This window comes from Rhinolophus hipposideros (genome assembly GCF_964194185.1).
Source record: "Rhinolophus hipposideros genome assembly, chromosome: 12".
Lineage (NCBI taxonomy): Eukaryota > Metazoa > Chordata > Mammalia > Chiroptera > Rhinolophidae > Rhinolophus > Rhinolophus hipposideros.
Window position 1 is genome coordinate 3090228 of NC_138058.1, and position 17706 is coordinate 3107933.

The 17706-nt window shown below is 43.4% G+C and overlaps 1 protein-coding gene across 2 annotated transcripts in view; it reads left to right on the plus strand.

The window, feature by feature from the left end:
- The first annotated feature begins 1451 nt into the window (after positions 1 to 1451).
- The window catches only part of ZC3H6 (zinc finger CCCH-type containing 6), a 63004-nt gene continuing 46749 nt past the window's right edge, over positions 1452 to 17706 (plus strand). For both annotated transcript variants that reach the window (XM_081068356.1, XM_081068357.1), the window contains exon 1: positions 1452 to 1838. In XM_081068356.1, coding sequence (XP_080924482.1) covers positions 1807 to 1838 — 32 coding nt within the window. In that variant the 5' untranslated portion in view covers positions 1452 to 1806. The remainder of the gene's footprint in view (positions 1839 to 17706) is intronic.

Genomic DNA, 17706 nt, shown 5'->3' on the forward strand with positions numbered 1-17706 from the left:
AAAAGAAGTGCGCACCGCTCACGTGACTTCTAGACTCGCCGTCATCTAGTGGACTTGAAATAAGCAACTTGAAGGCAGAAAAGTCCACTAAAAAGTACCAAGTGCTAAGAGGACTTAGAAGGCAAAACAGCACGTGGTTGGAAAAGGCTTCTTGAAAGGGCATCGTTGAGCTCAGCACTGATTTAACTTCCACAGGAAGAGATGATGCTAGGAGGATAAATGGGCTCAGGAGAGTGGCCAGGTCTCCAGTTCGTTTATATATTAGAATCAATATATAATAGAGAGCGTGTAAGGAAGGCGCTGGAAATCACTGGGGGTACGTGAGGGCGGTGGGAGGAGTGAGGCCAGGAAACGCCCAGGACTGGATGGAGAGCAAAGTGGAGAGGAAGACTTCTTTCACGTGGCGGGTACAGGACAGTGAGCGCAACATTTACAGCAGAGACAGGGTGTGCCGGAACAAGACAACCACGACGGGGCGTGTGGTCTGGTGCCCAAGCCGGCAGCTGTGCCTTCCAGGGGTAGGAAGATGGCTCTGACATTGCACAGGTGTGTCGTCCTAGACGAGTAAGAACAGGGGACAGGGCTCGCTTCCGGCAGTGACGCGTGCTAAGGCAGCTGCGGCCCGGGTGGTGACTACCAGTCCCAACCTGCCCAGTTAGGAAGCTGCGACCGGACTGCCCTAGGTGGTCACCTTCCATCACCAAGCTTGGCCGGCCTGTCACATGCCCCCCGCCCCCCTGTTGAGCCTATGTCACCCTTTTCTTTCACACTAAGCAGACAAAAGCAAGGGCCTGGCCTCCAGAAGTAAGCACTATACTAAATAGGCCAAAACACCAACTAGTTATTCAGAAGTTATTTAAGATCACGTTCATAAATGTAAAGAAATGTAATGGCCAGTTGTTTTTATTTATAAAATATCCGCCTATATTCTACGTCACTAGCTTACAAAATAATTTAAAGATTATACAATTCTCTTATAGTTGCTTTTATTAAATAACCGGGTAAACAGTATCAAGTATCAAAAAGAGATACACGTCAAGCTATCTCCCTAAAAACGCGATTCTGAGCAATGAACATTACAAAGGGACTCGCCGCAACCTTGAAGGACAAAGTACGTTTGTCCATCATTTAAGAAACAAAAATTCTTTTTTTTAAATGACATGTGAACAGCACAGGTCCTTTACCTTCCCCCCCAGCCCACAACGGAGAATGACTCTAGAGACCAATTGTTAGGGCGCGTTCCGGCCTCTCCAGCCTTGGGAAGGCGACAGCACCCACTCGCGGACTGAACGCCGCTTCCCTGCGCTGAGCCCCGTCCGCCGCTACGCAGAGCAGACCGGGATCCCGCCCCGGCAGGTGATTGACGGGCGGCGTCCTCCAATGGCCGACACACTAGCGACGGCGGGCGGGGCGCGGTGCGGCGCGCGGAGGGATCTCGCGCCTCTAGTCCCGGGCTGGTGCGCGACGCCATCTTGTCAAGCGCCGTCCCGGGGCCGCCATGTGGGTGAGGAGCAGTCACCGCCACGGCCACTGTCCAAACCCCTACGTCGCGGCGCGCCGCCCGCCCGCCCGCTCCCGAGCCTCGGCCGCCGGCGGCGAGTAGAGACTAGCGCGGCGGCGCCGGCCGCGGCCGCGCCCAGTGTTTGCAGAGAGCCCATCTCTCTGGCGTGGTTGTTAACAGACTGGAAAGTCTGTGTCTGTGTCGCTCACTAGTAACCGTGAGTTTTTACCGCCTCGTCACGGCGGGCGGCCGGGGTCCCGCGCCCCGCAGACCGGCCCGCAGCCCCGCCCCGCTCCTGACCAAACATGACAGACTGTGAACACGCAGGGCGCGGCAGGTCGGAACCTTGTCTGTCTGTGTGTCGGAGGAGAGGGCTGGGCGGGGGCGGGCGGGCCCTGCATGACCGAGGCGTCTCCGGGGCCGCCGCGCAGGACGCGCCCTGGGAGGCCGGGCTGGCGGCCGCGGGGAGGCCGGCGCCCTCACTCCCGTCCCGTCCCGTCCCGTCCCGTCCGTCCCGTCCCGTCCGTCCCGTCCCGGGCGCGGGCCCTTCCGGCCCCCGCTGCTCCCTTCGCACGTGCGCCCCGCGCCCCGCGCCGGGGCCAGGCCGGCCCGGGCCGCCACGGACCGGTAATAGCCGGTGTTGTCTGCGGTACCCTAGCACACTCCTGACAATAAACATATTTGGCTTTTTTTTTTTTTTAAGGAAATTTCTAAGCAACCCCGATAGGCCATGTATTTGAAATGGCACGTTTCACGTTAAAAATGTTAACACAAACTACTTAGGCTTCGCCAACCTTAGTGTACAGCACAGTGTCTCAATGGATTACCCCCTATTGCCCCGTTTTTTCTGAATCCTATATCGCGTTGGAACATTTAACTGAGATCCTGACTTTTTCCATTTTTGCTACACCTTTAGAGGCATGCTCTTGGGTCCATTGACTAGCTTGCGGCCTTTACAGATTTTAAATAGCGCAAACTGAAGTTCTGGTTGGGTTTTTACAGTCTTGTGCCGCAGGGTGACGTTTGGGTCAACAATGAATGGACCACATAGACGACAGTGGGCCTGTGAGATTACACGGTAATGGAGCTGGAAAATTGCCGTGGGCCCGTGATGTCGCAGTAATGACAGCACCAGGCATTGCTCACGTGTTTGTGGCCTAAGCAGACCTGCGATGCCAGTCCTGTGGGTGCGTAGCACATACAATCCCAGCAGGAGACGATACCGTGCAGCTTTGTGTAAGTTCACTCTGATGGCCACACAGTGAGGAAGTCGCCAGGTGGTTCTCCGTGTATCCCCATGAGTTAAGCAGCACATGCCTGGCTGTACATTGATCTCTTAATGATTAAGAAAAAGGGAGAGCTTTCCTTCTTTAAAATGACTAGAATCCATTGAATACGATTGCAAAATCCGTTGCATCTAATTCTTAGGTAGAATACTTAAAAATCTAGAATCTGGCAATTGCTCCTTTGGGAACAAAATAGTCAACAGCATACATTGTACTCTGGACTGTGTACAAATTGCTGAAGTTCTCCCTGTGGAGTAATGTGATCTGCTTTTGGTAAAGCATTCCAAACACTGCTTTATAAAATCCAGAAGCAGAAATCACAAAACATCACAGAAATTTGAAATGTCTGAATAGCAACCTTGAGAGGAATAAAAATATTTACACTTTGGTGGTGTAATAATAAAAGTACACCGCCAGAAGGTAAGTCAATTAAACATATAGTAATTTTTAGAAAGTAGAAAACACTCCTAAAAATGCACTTGACACACTTTTCATGATTTTTTTTTTACATGATCTTATTAAAATGAGAAAGTTCTTGGAATGGGTTAACTAATATTTTGAGAAGTTTCCTATTCTGCATATCTGTGGACAAACCAGTGATGGGGTTTTGCTACTGCAGCCTAAAATTCATCCTTTTGTATGGAAGAAGGAAATGTGTTCTCTGTTCACAGAGCACTTCAGGAAGTGCAGTTATATATATATATTCTACATAAGGAAGAAACCATGTGGCCAAATTCGTATTGAAATAATTTTGCTAGTAAAGAGCTGTGATGCCAGACTTTAAAAAGGTGTTTGAAATTTTAAAATAGTAAATTAGAAGTTACGAAGAAAAGTTTAAAGAATTCTTTGTAAAATGTATTAACGGCTTAGTAGGAACTAAAGATTAGTAGTGATGTTTAGTCTTTTTTGTTCTATATTAGGACTAAGAAAATATTTTCTAATAATTTAGGAAACAAAAACGTTAGCTCCAGTTTAATTCATTCAATTGTTAAGTAGCAGTATTATGCTGATGAAAAAGGTGATTTATCTTCATACATTTTTTTGTCAACCAACATGAAAATGAAACAAATACATCAAAAGACAAAGTGAGCTAGAGGTCAGAAGAAATGGTTCTAGCTCCAGCTTTGTTACTGCTTAGCTTGGTGAATTTGAGCAAGCCTCCTTTCTTCATCAATAAGAGGGTTCTGCAAGATCAGTGGTTCTCATCCATCTCTGGGGAGCTTCTTAAAAAGTGTTGATGTCATTTCTGTGTCATCTTTAGCTAGGGTTTTGGGAGTTTTTTAAAGCTCCTCAAATAATTCTAATATGTGCCAACTTGAGAACCCCTTTCCTAGATCACTGCTTTCCAGTCTTAGCTAATTAATAGGATCTCTGAGGAATGAAACATTTGTCCTGCCCAGAGCAACTGAGTTGGTGTCTCTAGGGTAAGCTGTATTTTCAATATGCTCACTGGGTGATTCTTAAGAAATTGTGGGGGGCAGGGGAATGGACTAATCTGTGGAACCCCCAAATATCTTGCGCTCCCATATTACATTTATTTTATACTGTAATAAAAGTTTTAGTGAATTAGGTGGTTTAGATAGATGAATTCTCGTATTTGGAGCTAGGCATCGTCTCAAGGATATTCTTTTTCTGACTTTCCTAAAGATTAAGATATATTGTGAGTACAGGAAAAAAGTTACATCTATGGTATTTACTTACAGCTGTTTTGGTTATACAAATTAAAATATTACTATTACAGTTTACATGAGCATGATATGCTAAAGAGAAATGGAAATACACAGAATGCACATTTTTTTCCATTTTAAAAAATGTTTTCTTGCACGTTTTATATGGTGAACATTTTGCACAAGATTTGTTTGCCAAATTAGTTAGCTTTTTAAAAAATTACTCATTTGGTGTACTTCCCTGTAAATATTTTCATGCTTTGGGATGAAAACATTGTATTTCTATAAAGTGTTATTAACGTGAAAGTACTTGCAAGTAAACATGTAGATATGTGGAATGTTAGTAGAAGACTTCTGCCTGAGGTCTTTAGAAATAAATGGTAGAGGTGGAAAAGGGGTTGAGGGTCCAAATGGAGATAAAATTCTTGTCTTTTTATTCATTCAGCTCTTCCCTTTCATCCAGTTCTGTTAGGCACAACTCCAGCCATCCAGCTTTATATGGTAGCTGGATGTTGACCCAATTAAAACAATTCACAGAAGACTTAGAGGCTGAATACTGTGAGTCCCTGCCTTGGACACATCTACAGGAGAGTAGGAAAGAGATACTGTGTTTCCCCGAAAATAAGACCTAAGTGGAATATAAGCCCTAGCATGATTTTTCACGATGACATCCCCTGAACATAAGCCCTAATGGAGCAAAAATTAATGTAAGTCCCGGTCTTGTTTTCAGGGAAATACAGTACTAGTAACTATTGCAGGGTTTTCTGAAGTATGCTAAAGGGGAAAAGCTTTACAGGGCCCACAGTGGGGGAAAGATAGTTTTAACATGAACGACATAAGAGTTTATAATTCTCACAATCTTTCCTTGATAGGAGGTATGGATAATCCTTTGTTTTGGGAGGAGGTTATTCTTTCTTTGCCTGTTAGGAGCGACCTTCTTACCTTCTTTCCCACCTCTTCCTGCTTTTCTTCCTCATGTAAAACAAGAACAACAAAACTCTAGCTAGTCAGAATGGTGGGGGCTTATGTCTCCCTTGTCTCCCTCACACCCACAGAAGGATGGGAGCCTTGCTACCTGCCTCTCATGGAGAATCTGGAGGATGAGGATGCAGGATATGGTTGCGCTCTGTCGGCAGTAGTGCTTTTATTTGGTTCTCACGTTCATCTCCGAGGTAGCTGCGTCACCGTGTGCCGTAAGTCGTGTGAGATCCCATAGGCAGAGCCTCAGTGAGAACACAGGCGTGCAAGCTCCTGCCTGCAGCGTTACTTCCCTCTTCGCTAGGTCTGCACAGGGAAGTAATGCAGTAGGTACAAACCCTCAGCTCTGGAATTGTGATGTCGTGTGCTCGCATTTTGAGGGCCTTGCATTCTGCATAAAACCTCGGTCTGATCACAGTTTTTCCTCAAATTCAGTGATGTTCTTTTTCATTATTATTTTTCTTATTTGTGAAATCATATAGTTGAACTAGATCATTTCCAATCTCCCTTCCTACTTTAATAAGTTGGTAATTTTAATTTAGAAAATTGCAGATGCCTGTCTCACATCAGAGAGTTCACTTGATGCTCTACGTAGTATCTGGTTTTTAAATTAGTGTGTTTACTAAAATAAATATCTTCCCTCACTAGGCCATTAATTAATTTTATTCTTAATTGTGGTAAAATGCACATAACAAGATTTACCTTCTCAACCGTTTTAAGTGCACAGTTCAGTGGTGTTAAATACATTGACATTGTTGTACAGCCAATCTCCAGAACGTTTTTCACCTTGCAAAACTGAAACTATCATTAATTTATTTTTGATTCTACCAAAGTGATTTTTTCTTTAGGAAAAAATTCAAATTATACATCACGTTCAGGTTTGATGTTGGAAAGCACTTGACTCTTAGGAAGACATCTTTCTTTTCCTAGCCCCTTATAAACTATTTCATTCACTTTTAACTTCCATCATTAAATTTTCATTCAACATACTTTTCTGTGCGGAGTACAGTGGTAAGCACTGGGGAAACAAATCTGAATACAGCATCACTGAACTTGCTCTCTGGGATCTTACGATCCAGATAGAGAAACAAGTCGGTAAATACACAGTGACAGCACCAGGTACAATGGAGGTGGGGACTGGGTGCCGTGGTGATACAGGGGGACCTTCAGGGAGGCGTTGTGGAAAAGCTGGGCCAAGCAGAAGCAGAATTACGTGAAAAGCATGAAATGGCAGGGTAGATTCAGGGCTGGGAAAAGTGTTAGTATGTGGAGCATGTACAACATATTTTGGGGAATGAGAAAAAAGCTTCAATGAGTTAGGGCTCAGACCCTGACAGATGTAAAGATCTCATCAAAGTTTTGAAGCAGGTTAATGATCAGATGCAATTTGGGTATGATACCAGGGGCTAGGAGAAAGTGGATTACTAAAAGGGAGGTCAGTAGAAGGGAGACAAGATAAGGGACTTTCACTCATTAAATATTAAGCGCCTAATATTAAATATGTATTCTCGGCTTGGGGAAGCTGACGGTAAAGAAAATAATTCTTTACCTAATGGAGCTTACATTTTCTTTGGAGAGACAATAAACATGAAAAATAAGTGTATTAGATGATAATAAAGTAGAAAGGGAGATGGGACATCCTATGGGTGTGGGAAGGGTATTTCTACTTTAAATAGGGTGCTTAGGGAAGCACTTACTGAAAAAAATAACATTTGAGCAAAGCCCTGAAACAAGGGTATAATCCAGGCCAGTACATCTGGGGGAAGAGCAGTCCTGATAAGCGGAAAAGGGGCGGGGGGAAGTGAGCCAGGAATGAACCTCGTGTCATTAAGGGGAAACAAGGAAGCCGTGTGGCTCAAGAAGAGAATGAGGAAGGTGAGAGCAGTGAGGGTGAGGTTAGATGGGCAACAAGGCGATTGTGAGAACTTGGATTTGAGTGAGTGGGGTGGGCGCCATTGGAGGTCTCGAACAGACGAGGGTCGCTGTAGAAAGAGTGGGGATAAGGAAGCTGCTGCAGCAATCTGAGTGACAGGTGATGATGGTTTAGGCTGGCGGGTGAGAATGGTTGGGTGTGGGATATGGTTTGAGGTAGAACCAATTGGATTTGCTGCTGGATGGATGTGAAACATGGAAGGAATGAGTCAAAGCCACTGTAACCGTCTAGAAATTGGGTAATGAGCTCCTGATCAAAAACACTGGCAATGAGAAAGCAGACGAAAAGCAAAATTCATGAGATATTTGTTAGAGTTGATAGAACTGGAAAAAAGATCTGGGGGTTTTCAGCAGAGATGTTAGTTGAAATGCTGAGATCTCCGAGATACATGCAGGAGACCACTAAGGAGATAAGTTTTCTAGAAGCCAAGGAAGGAGACATTTTCAAGGAAGGGATGATCACAGAGCCGGTAAAGGAAAGTAAGGGTTGAAAACTGGCCGCAGGATGTACTAAATTAGGACATTTAAAAACTTGAATGAAAGAAAGCTGCAGGATTTGCAAACAGGTGGCCTTCAGGCCTAAAGTCTCCCCACGTTGTGGTTTGCCTGACAGGAGGTTTAAAAATACTTGTGTTTGAATGCCTCCATGCTTGCCTCATGCTCTCCAATCTCCACAGTCCTACCACTCTTACTTTCTGTGCAGACTCGGCACCCAAGGTCGGCTCCACTCAGTAAGTGACCTGCCTGACTACTTAGGAGCTTGGGTTTGTGACCCCCTTCTTACTCAGTGGAGTTATGTTTTCACCTGGACAGACTGGCAGTCTGGCTGCCAAACGCTCCACAGAAATGGTGACCTTGAATTCAGCAGGTCACCCTCCAGTGTAAGGCTGCCAGCATATTCTTTTATGCAGAGATGCGCCCTGGAGTTGTACATCACAGTGGTGCCAAACGTACAACTGTCATACATACAAGTTTAAGGATATTGTTTAAAAGTATTAATTTCATAGGTTAATACATATAGCAACGTTCTGTCTGCCATTGGATGGTGGCAGGGAATTCAGCACTACCAGGTGTTTTATCAGAAACCAATTTTATTGTTAAATTTTTGCAAAGGAACTCTGTAAATACATGGCATACCTTCCCGTCGTACTGATCTGTCCTTTTCTAAGTTACTCTGGGTCATCATGAGTTATCAGTTGTCACCACAGTCACCAGCATTAGGCACTGCACTCCGTCTTGTGTTATTGCAGTCAGGAGACTTTGGAGACATGGGGCTGCCACTCACGCAGTTGCTAAGTGTTGCTGAATGATGGAGAAGTGGAAGCACCCTCAGGAACAGACTCCAGCTTGGTCCATCGCAGCTTCCTTTCTGCTTTTCCTTGTTTGGGACAGTTTTTCATTGCTATTCTCTGAAGGAAAATGGAAATTTCCTCTTATTTAAGAATCTATGCTTCTTGGGTTTATAACCTTCCCCAATTTCAGTGAGAATCCCTGTAAGCTAGTGTACCCATTTTATTCAATGTATCTATTTCAAGTAATCACAAGAGCAAAGGGCCGTATGCTAGACTCAGTGCTCAGTGCTCACCTAACCTTCTCCCACTTGGCCCCAACAGCACGGTGGACAGAAGAGACTGAGTATTAGGGGTGAACTCCCTTGGTCCAGGTCATACAGGGAGCATAAGGCTGGGAAGCAGAACTTGAACCAGGTCTTTCTGGCTCTAACCTTCTGTTCTATCCTGCGATGAATGACGTCTTCTTACATGTTCGGTTTCAATATGCCATGAATGTACAGCATTAATTATTCCCCTTAAGAAATCTATCGTTGCTTATTGTTCTTGTTTAAAACTGCTGCTTCAGTTTCCAGTTTCAGGTGACCTCACTTTGGCAGAACCCTGGGTCCTCATTAAACAGGAGGGTTTTTTTTTGTTTGATTTTGGTGTGGGTTCTCTTTAACTTTAGGTGAAAATTGCTGTTCTGGCAGCCAGCTACCTTGTTACTTGTTAGTATTCTACTCTCTTTCCTGGATATTGGTGCTTTGCCCCTTTTTGTTTTGATTAAATGGCAAACTTTAGCAATAACAGCAATTTCCATTTCTCCAGCATCCCTTCTTTCCTTCCGTGTCTGACTGTGATGTGGAGGCTTTCACCTCTACTGCACCACTCTCATCAATTTGTCTGGGACCCTGGAATGAAATGGGGAGGCTCATTTTCCATCTCCGCATGATTTAAGCCTTTTATCTCTTTTTAAAAATCTGTACAATAAAAATTTTGACTAATTTCTTTTGAGCACTTAAAAAAATACTGTTCAATAAAAAGAAAATCCTATAGCGTGTCATGACTACAAGTCCTGTATTATCATTCCAGCTGGTCTAGCCTGCTGGCTACCATTTCCTGACAAACAGTAAAATGGCTCCTGTAGAGCTGAAGTAACGCAGGTTTACTTTTGCATGTCAGAAATGCAACTTCCAGACCCTAACAGTTTTTTGTATCATCTCTTAAAATACCACGTAAATGGTGCATTGATGAAGTCTTTTCGCCAACATTTTATTATGAAAAGTTTTAAATGTATAAAAATGTGGGAAAATCTTTTACAGTAAACAGCCCCACATCCTGTGCCCTGATTGGTGAGGTTCATAAAGCATCTTCTTCACATTAGCTGCCATTAGCTGCTTTGACTGTTGGCAAGTTCTTCCTGAGAACAACCACATGGTTGAGAGTGATGGGCCCGGGAAGCTGCCTGTCTGGGCTTTGGGCTCCAGCTCTGCCGTCTGCTCGCAGAGCTAGTTAGATTCTCTGTCTCCTCTCTTCGCATGTTCACTGGGGTAGTGGCAGTATTTCAGAGCTCACATGAAGATGAAATGAACTGACCCAGTAACATGCTTGGCAGCAAATTGTTAACTATCATCATACTAGTTTTTTATTTTTTTACTACAAATTGGAATCCAGATGTTATTTTGCTTCAGAATTACTATTACTTTATTAGGAACACAGCTGGAATCAAAGATAGGCAACTAGTGAGAGAATTAGATAATAAAAAATGTGGAATAAAAATTGTTGAGAATTATTTTTAAATTATTTGTTAAAGTCAGATATCCATAATCCTCTGATGGCCCCAGGCTTTTTAAAGGTTCTGTTCCAGACACTCTTTGGCCTTTATGGGGAAAACAACAAAGTTAACGTGTCCTCTTTAAAGGAATGGCTAAAAGGGAATCATGTACGTTTTCTGTTTGTTCATAGGTTTGAGTGATTGTAGAACCACTGAGGCCAACTGGTACGATAGTGAGTAATGAATGGTAATACTTGTTTCAACAATACCCTAACATTTTATGTACATTCTCTATCGTTTTTGTTCTCCATTTTGTTGATTTCTGTCCTTACATTATTTATTTTCTTTCTTATTCTTTTGAATTTGCCCATTTCCAAGTTCTTTAGTTGAATAATGTGTGTGTGGCTCATTTGTCCTTAATCTTTCTTATTTCCTGAAAATGTGTTTAAATAAAAGCATGAATGTCCCATAAGGACTCCTTTCCTTTGTTCAGAGGTCCTTTAACTTAATAACATCGTGGTGTATCTGCACCAAGTCTATACTGGGAAGTTCCCCAGGAAGGTACATTGCTTGAATTAGATGTTTCATTTAATGTTACTGGTTGTTCATTACCTACTCCAGGTAATTGTGCCTACTTTGAAAATTTTGAGGCTGAAATGATTGCAATTATGTCTTGCTGTGATACAGAAAATTAACACATTCATTTTTATTCTTACCATTTTGAAGGAAAATCTTCATTCTAGTCAAAGAATGGCCTCAGCAATAATAATCAGGTGACATTTTAAGGTATAAATCATGGGAGTGTTTGCAGTATTCATGGAGGAGTGCCTGAAGGAAAATAGTCTATACATTTCTCGATATTAGTAGTTTTCAACCAATTTTTTCTGCCTCAACACTGTTAGAGAAACTGCGTCCCCGTCAGTGACCGAGGGTGTATCTGCGTGAGTGCGCCATTCTTCAGGCTGCCTCTATCACTGCAGTGCGGCCGGCCTGCCTCCCCTCACCGGTCTGTCCCTGGGATCTGTTCTTCACTCTCCGTCCACACCACCTCCTTTCCTGGAAACACCCATGCTTCCTCTTTCTCTTAGACTCCAGCTGCTCAGAGCTCTGCGTGGTCTGTGCTACCCATCACTCCTGAATAATGTGCTGGCCTCCCCACTTTTCTTCATGGTCCAGCCACCCTGGTCTTGTCTCGGTTCCTGTCTCGGTTCTACACAGAAGTCTCCCGCATCCGATTTCCTGTCTGCCCGAGGTCCCTCCCCACCCCTTACCTGGGCTAACTCCTCATCTCAGTGCATTCAGGACCTTCTCAGGGAGCCTTCCAGACTCTCCCCTACGTGTGGCTCCAGCACTGTTTTCCTCCTCCTTTACTTGGGTGGCTGTCACTTTATATTTACCTGATGCTCTGGTGTCTGTCTGTCTGTCTGCCCCACCTCTCCATTGAAAACTTCATGCAAAAAGAAAGCCATCTCTTTCTTGTTTGCCATTGTGTCCCCAACTGAGGAGGCGCTGAATAAATACCTGCTGAATGAATGAGTGGCTTTTTTTTTCTCCTAGGGGGACAGAAAATTCTATCCATACAGTGTTCGAGAATCACTACTCTGGGTGTTGTGGGCCTCATCCCTGGGTTAAATCTGAGCATCAGGCACACTGGTTCTTAGTATCACTGGTTTCCTCTTGGCGCTGCTTTTTCTCTGTTGAACTGGCAGCATGCCCTTGGTTCCGACTGGGGTGTGCCATCAGTGAAAAGCTGTTGTGTTGGTTGTGTGGACACTACTGAGGATAGTGTCCATTGTATCCGCAGTGTATTCATGAGGACTCGGAAACTCCTGTCTCGCGCAGAAGAAAGTATGCTTCTCTTGGACAGCTGGTCTGCTTCTGTCCTGAAGCTCTTTGTCTTAAGTCCCAGCCTTGTTTGCTGAAGCTCAGAGCCAAACTTGCCATCACGTCTAAAATCAATCAGCTGTGTAGTCATCTTCGTCTTAGTGTCATCTTACTCGTTAGAATTTTAACTGTGACTTATTTATATAGTTTATAGTTTGTTTAATGAAAGGCTCTATAAATACCTTTTAGGGAATAATAAAACTCTATCAGAGCTTAAAAAAAAAAAAGTTAATCTGCTTGCTTGGGTAAGAAACACCTTCAGTGTGTCTCTCCATGCTGAAAGTGGGGTGGTAAAAGGAAGAAAATGAAAAGCTTCTTGAATGTTGGGGGAAATTCTAGGTGTTAATTCTGATTGGTTCATTTAGGAACTAGAAATTCTTTTGATTGTTTTCCTGCTTTTGTCACAAAAGTGCGGGCATTGCTTTACAAAGACATTTGAGGATGGATCCGAGAGAGCTGTTAGGCTCGGGGACATCTGTTAGCACTTCTGGATACACGTGCTGGGGACTGGGCAGATTTATTTTAGCCCCTTAGTCCTACCCACATGGAGAGCAGCAGTTCACTGCTGTGTGGGTAACGATCTTTGTGGGGGTTCCACTCAAACTCCTTCCTTGGTATTTGGCTAGACTGAGTATCAGAATCCCTTTGTTTTCCTTCTGTTGCAAAATAAATTTTTGTGCCATGTGATGAAATGACAGCCGTGCAGGAGCATATCTGACTCTGGGGACCAGGCACTGGGGCATGAGTAAGGGCAGCCATGGCTATTAGGAGAAGCTGGAGGCACGTTCGGTGATGACCGAGGAGACCCTCACTTTGACCAGGACAGCAGATCATGATGTTCCTGAGTGCACTTTTCATGGTCAAGTTGTCCTTTCTTTCTTTTCTTTCCTTTTTTTTTTTTTTTAAGATTCTATTGGGGAAGGGGAACAGGACTCCACTGGGGAACAGTGTACTTCCAGGACTTTTTTCCAAGCCTTTCAATCTTAGTTGTGGAGGGCGCCATTCAGTTCCAGGTCCAGTTGCCATTGTTAGTTGCCGAGGGCGTAGCCCAACATCCCCTGCGGGAGTCGAACTGGCAACCTTGTGGTTGAGAGGAGGCATTCCAACCAAATGAGCCATCTGGGAGCTCAGCAGTAGCTCAGCTCAAGGTGCCATGTTCAATCTTAGTTGCAGGGGGCGGAGTCCACCATCCCTTGCGGGACTCGAGAAGTTGAACTGGCAGCCTTGTGGTTGAGACCCCACACGCCCATGTGGGAATCGAACCAGCAGCCTTCGGCACCAGGAGCACGGAGCCCCAACCACCTGAGCCAGTGGGCCAGCCCCAAGTTGTTCTTTCTTTTAGTCTGAGTTCCCTATGGCATCGTCCCATGGGCAGCCGAAACTGTTAAGAGTGTTCCATATATTTTTCTTGGCCTCCCAGCAAGGGATCTAGGGCTGTGTGTTGTCTACAGACACTTGGACCAGTGACTCTAATGGGTTGTGCTGCTAGGGCTTTACAGTATTATTTACATATCAGTCAATGTTAGTAACAACCTTGATAAATTTTTCAAGTTATATAGCTCCTATAGTTGAAAATGGTGCCCTCTTGATTGCAGCAGGAAGGAGGAACACTTTTTTTCTCCAGAGATGTCAGTGTCCCTTCAGACAGAAGCAGAGAAGCATGGTCTCCTAAAGGAGTGGGGAAGGGAAGATCTGAAATTGACTGATTGCTGCATTGTTACATGCAGGTGTTATTTGCATGTGCAAATTAGGCTTTGGTGAGGCAGACATGAGTAAGCATATTGTTGATTCGGGAAGTAAAGACTAGAAGAGCCACGTACAGTTGTAAAAACAAAGGAGGAATCATTTGTACCGAATCCCATTCCTGAAGGGATTTGTATTTGGGTTGAGGCTTTGACAGATTCTAAGACTGGCTTGAGTAAAACAAACCAAGTAAAAATCTCCATGGCTTTAGATGGTCATAAAGGGATATGCTGGGTTTCAGCAAATCAGATACATTCCAGAGTGTCAGAATGCGTTGGATAAAGGATAAGGACAAAAGCACTTTGCTGGCCACAGATACTCAGACTGTACCACTGGTGACATGTAAAAAAACTTTTTCTGAAACAAACACGATAAGCCATATAGGGTGCAAATGTTCAGGGTCGCTTTCATGGCCCAGTTTGAGCAGCCAGTACTTCCCTCAGGTGGAAGTACCAAGTTTGGGAGGTGTCAGGTGGGGAGTTGGGTCAAGGCTTAGTCCAGAGAGTCACGTGTAAGCTCTGCAGGTTGGGGGAGCAGATGGAGCAGGTGCAGGCAAACCCTAGACCCAGCGTGTTCTGTGAGGCCTGTTGACAGATACAGCTGGCTCATTACCACATAGAGCACAAATGCAAGATGAGGAAGGCCTCAGCTCCGTGTCCTTCGTTCCTCAGTAGGATCCTGAGACCAAAGAGGCGTGGTGATCACAGGTAATGAGGAGCAGCTTCTACACTGCAGCTAGGCATTTTTCAGCCTGAGCTGTAGCATGAGGAGCAGGCGAGGTGGGTGACAACCTGCCTGCCAGCAGCCTCCCATGGAGCACCGTGGGTGGAAAGTCTTGTGGCCGCGGCCCCATGCCTGTCTTTCCGGGCTCTGGAGGATGGCAGGGTGCCCGCGTGGCCACCGTGCAGACATACGAGGTGTCCCAGCACTGGGCACAGCAGCTCCCCACACTACCATCTGTGGGACAGGAGAGGGACAGGCCAGATCAGGAGGAGGCCTGAAGAGACAAGTGTAGGAGAGTTTCCAACCCAAGGAAACTGGTGTGTTGGTCTAACATCTGCTCCTGGACTGTGAAAAGATGTGATAAATGTCCTTGTTGTAGTGAACACAGCCTATCCCAAGGAGGACGTAACTCTGATTGGTTCAGGTTAATTTCTTTTACTAGCCAATAAAACCAGAGTGAGGAAAGTAGCCTCCTCCATGAGGTGTGTCAGTTTATGATGATTTGGTGAGCAATGGCCTCAGCATAGGGACGTGTCAGGGACTTTGAGGGTATTCACCAATTTTGGAGTCTTTATACCATGGTATGTCCGGATTTTCTCCAGTTGTCTCTAATCTAGGTACTTAAATCTAGAAATAGAATCTTTTTTGAGTATTACTTTTTTTTAATTATAGCTTCATTGAGATAAAACTCCCCCTTTTAAAAGTATATAATTCATTGGTTTTTAGCATATTCACAGAGTTGTGCAACTATGACCAGTATCTAATTTTAGAGCATTTTTATCACTCAAAACGGGAAGCCTGTACCCATTGGCAGTCTTTCCGTTTCTCCCTCTAATATGCTTGGCAGCCCCTAATCTACTTTCTGTCTCCGTGAATTTGCCTAAGAGATAAATTCTTTTAAAAATAATTTTATTCACTGGACAGTTATCTAATGTCCATACCCATGAACATAACTCTTCCAGAAATGGACATAATCACTCTATTATTTTTACACTAATAAAGTCATCCATATATAATGGACCTAGCAGCTTCTCTTTTTGATTTATTAGATTTTAAAAATTATCTTGGGTTTAGTAAACAAAAGAGCTTTCATGATAGTGTTGAGCTACTTCAAAATCTAGACATGCGAGCACTCTTGATCACTTCCATTACGCCTTCTGTTTCTCATTTTCACAGAACTAGATCAGTAAGTAACCAATATAGCAATAGGTGCTCAATTAAGGGAGCTTCATTTTATCTTGGTGACAGCTGGACTTAGAATCTAGCTTTCCTTCCATTAAGTCTCTTTCCTTTATGTCACGCATGCCTTCCATATCCGCCGAAAGCTTTTGGAAGAAGTTGATAGAAGTGTGGATCACTGTTCATTATTTCCTTGTTCTCGCCCCCTTTTTGTAACCAAACATAAATTCACAAGTTTAAACTTTTTATTGCATGATTGCTGCAATGATAAAAAGACTAAGGGAGGTAAAAGAAAAATTTTTAAAGATTCAGTTTTATGTCTAATAACAAATGTAAATGCCCTATATTTCACGGTGAAAGAATTTATGTAAAGTAGGACATGTTATATGCAACATTTTTAGCTTGAGCACTTTATGTATTTAAATAGCTCTAGTCAAAACAAATAAAATAAATAAATAAAATAAATAAATAAATAGCTCTAGTCAAAATGCTAAACCAGCATTAGTTTTAAGATGTAAAAATGCTTTAAGGAACTCAAGTTGGAGGGGAGGCGGTAAAAGATAGAACACCGATAGGGTTTTGTTACTGTTTGTATTTTAAATTTTATTGTGGTACAAATATGGACAGTAAAGCACGCCATTCGTAAATGTACAGCTTGATGAATTTCCACGTCTATGTCTGTAGTATTCACCACACAGATCATACACAGAGCATCTCAACACCCCGAAGGCTCCTTAGTACACTGTGTTTGTCAGCGATGGCCCTCCAGGAGGTGATCACTATTCTGACTTATGTCACCATAGTGTCATGGTGCATACAACTGGAACCTAACAATAGTCTCTCGTGTCTGGCTTCTTGTGCTTCATCTGTAAGATTCATTCATATTGTATATAGTAGTAGGGTTTTTTTGCTTTGTAGTATTCATTATATAAATAAGGCACACTCTATCATTCACCTGTTCATAGAAATTTCTGTTGTTTACAGTTTTTTATTATGCCTGAAGAGCTGAGGACATTCTTATACTTGTTTTTTGATGAATATATGCATTCATTTTTCTTGGGCCATAAGGTTTCATGGTATTATAAAAGTTCAGAACTTTTTTATTAAAACAGCCAGAATGCCACGCCTGCCTCCCAATAAATTTTAAGTTCAACTAACTGGATAACTTGATTTTGTAATAGAAACCGGGGGGAAATAACATTGATTTCACAGTTGGTTTAGTGTGATGTCACCGGCGTGCTCTACAGTGGCAGGAGTGATGGGTACTGTATATTCAGTGGACAGCAGGGCGCTATGCTAGGGGCTGGAGATATGCTAGGGGCTGAAAATGAAAAACAGAAGGCGTAATGGAAGTGATTAAGAGTGCTCGCATGTCTAGATTTTGAAGTAGCTCAACACTATCATGAAAGCTCTTTTGTTTACTAAACCCAAGATAATTTTTAAAATCTAATAAATCAAAAAGAGAAGTTGCTAGGTCCATTATATATGGATGACTTTATTAATGTAAAAATAATAGAGTGATTATGTCCGTTTCTGGAAGAGTTATGTTCATGGGTATGGACATTACATAACTGTCCAGTGAATAAAATTATTTTTAAAAGAATTTAAAAAACACAGCAGGGCGCTATGCTAGGGGCTGGAGATACGAGGTCTGACAATTAAGTTCACGAACTTTTTGCAATGATGTTGCTACTTTTTTTATATCAGAGGGGTTATTCATTATGCATTTGTACCAACTGGACAAACAGTTAACCAAGTTTGCTATTTG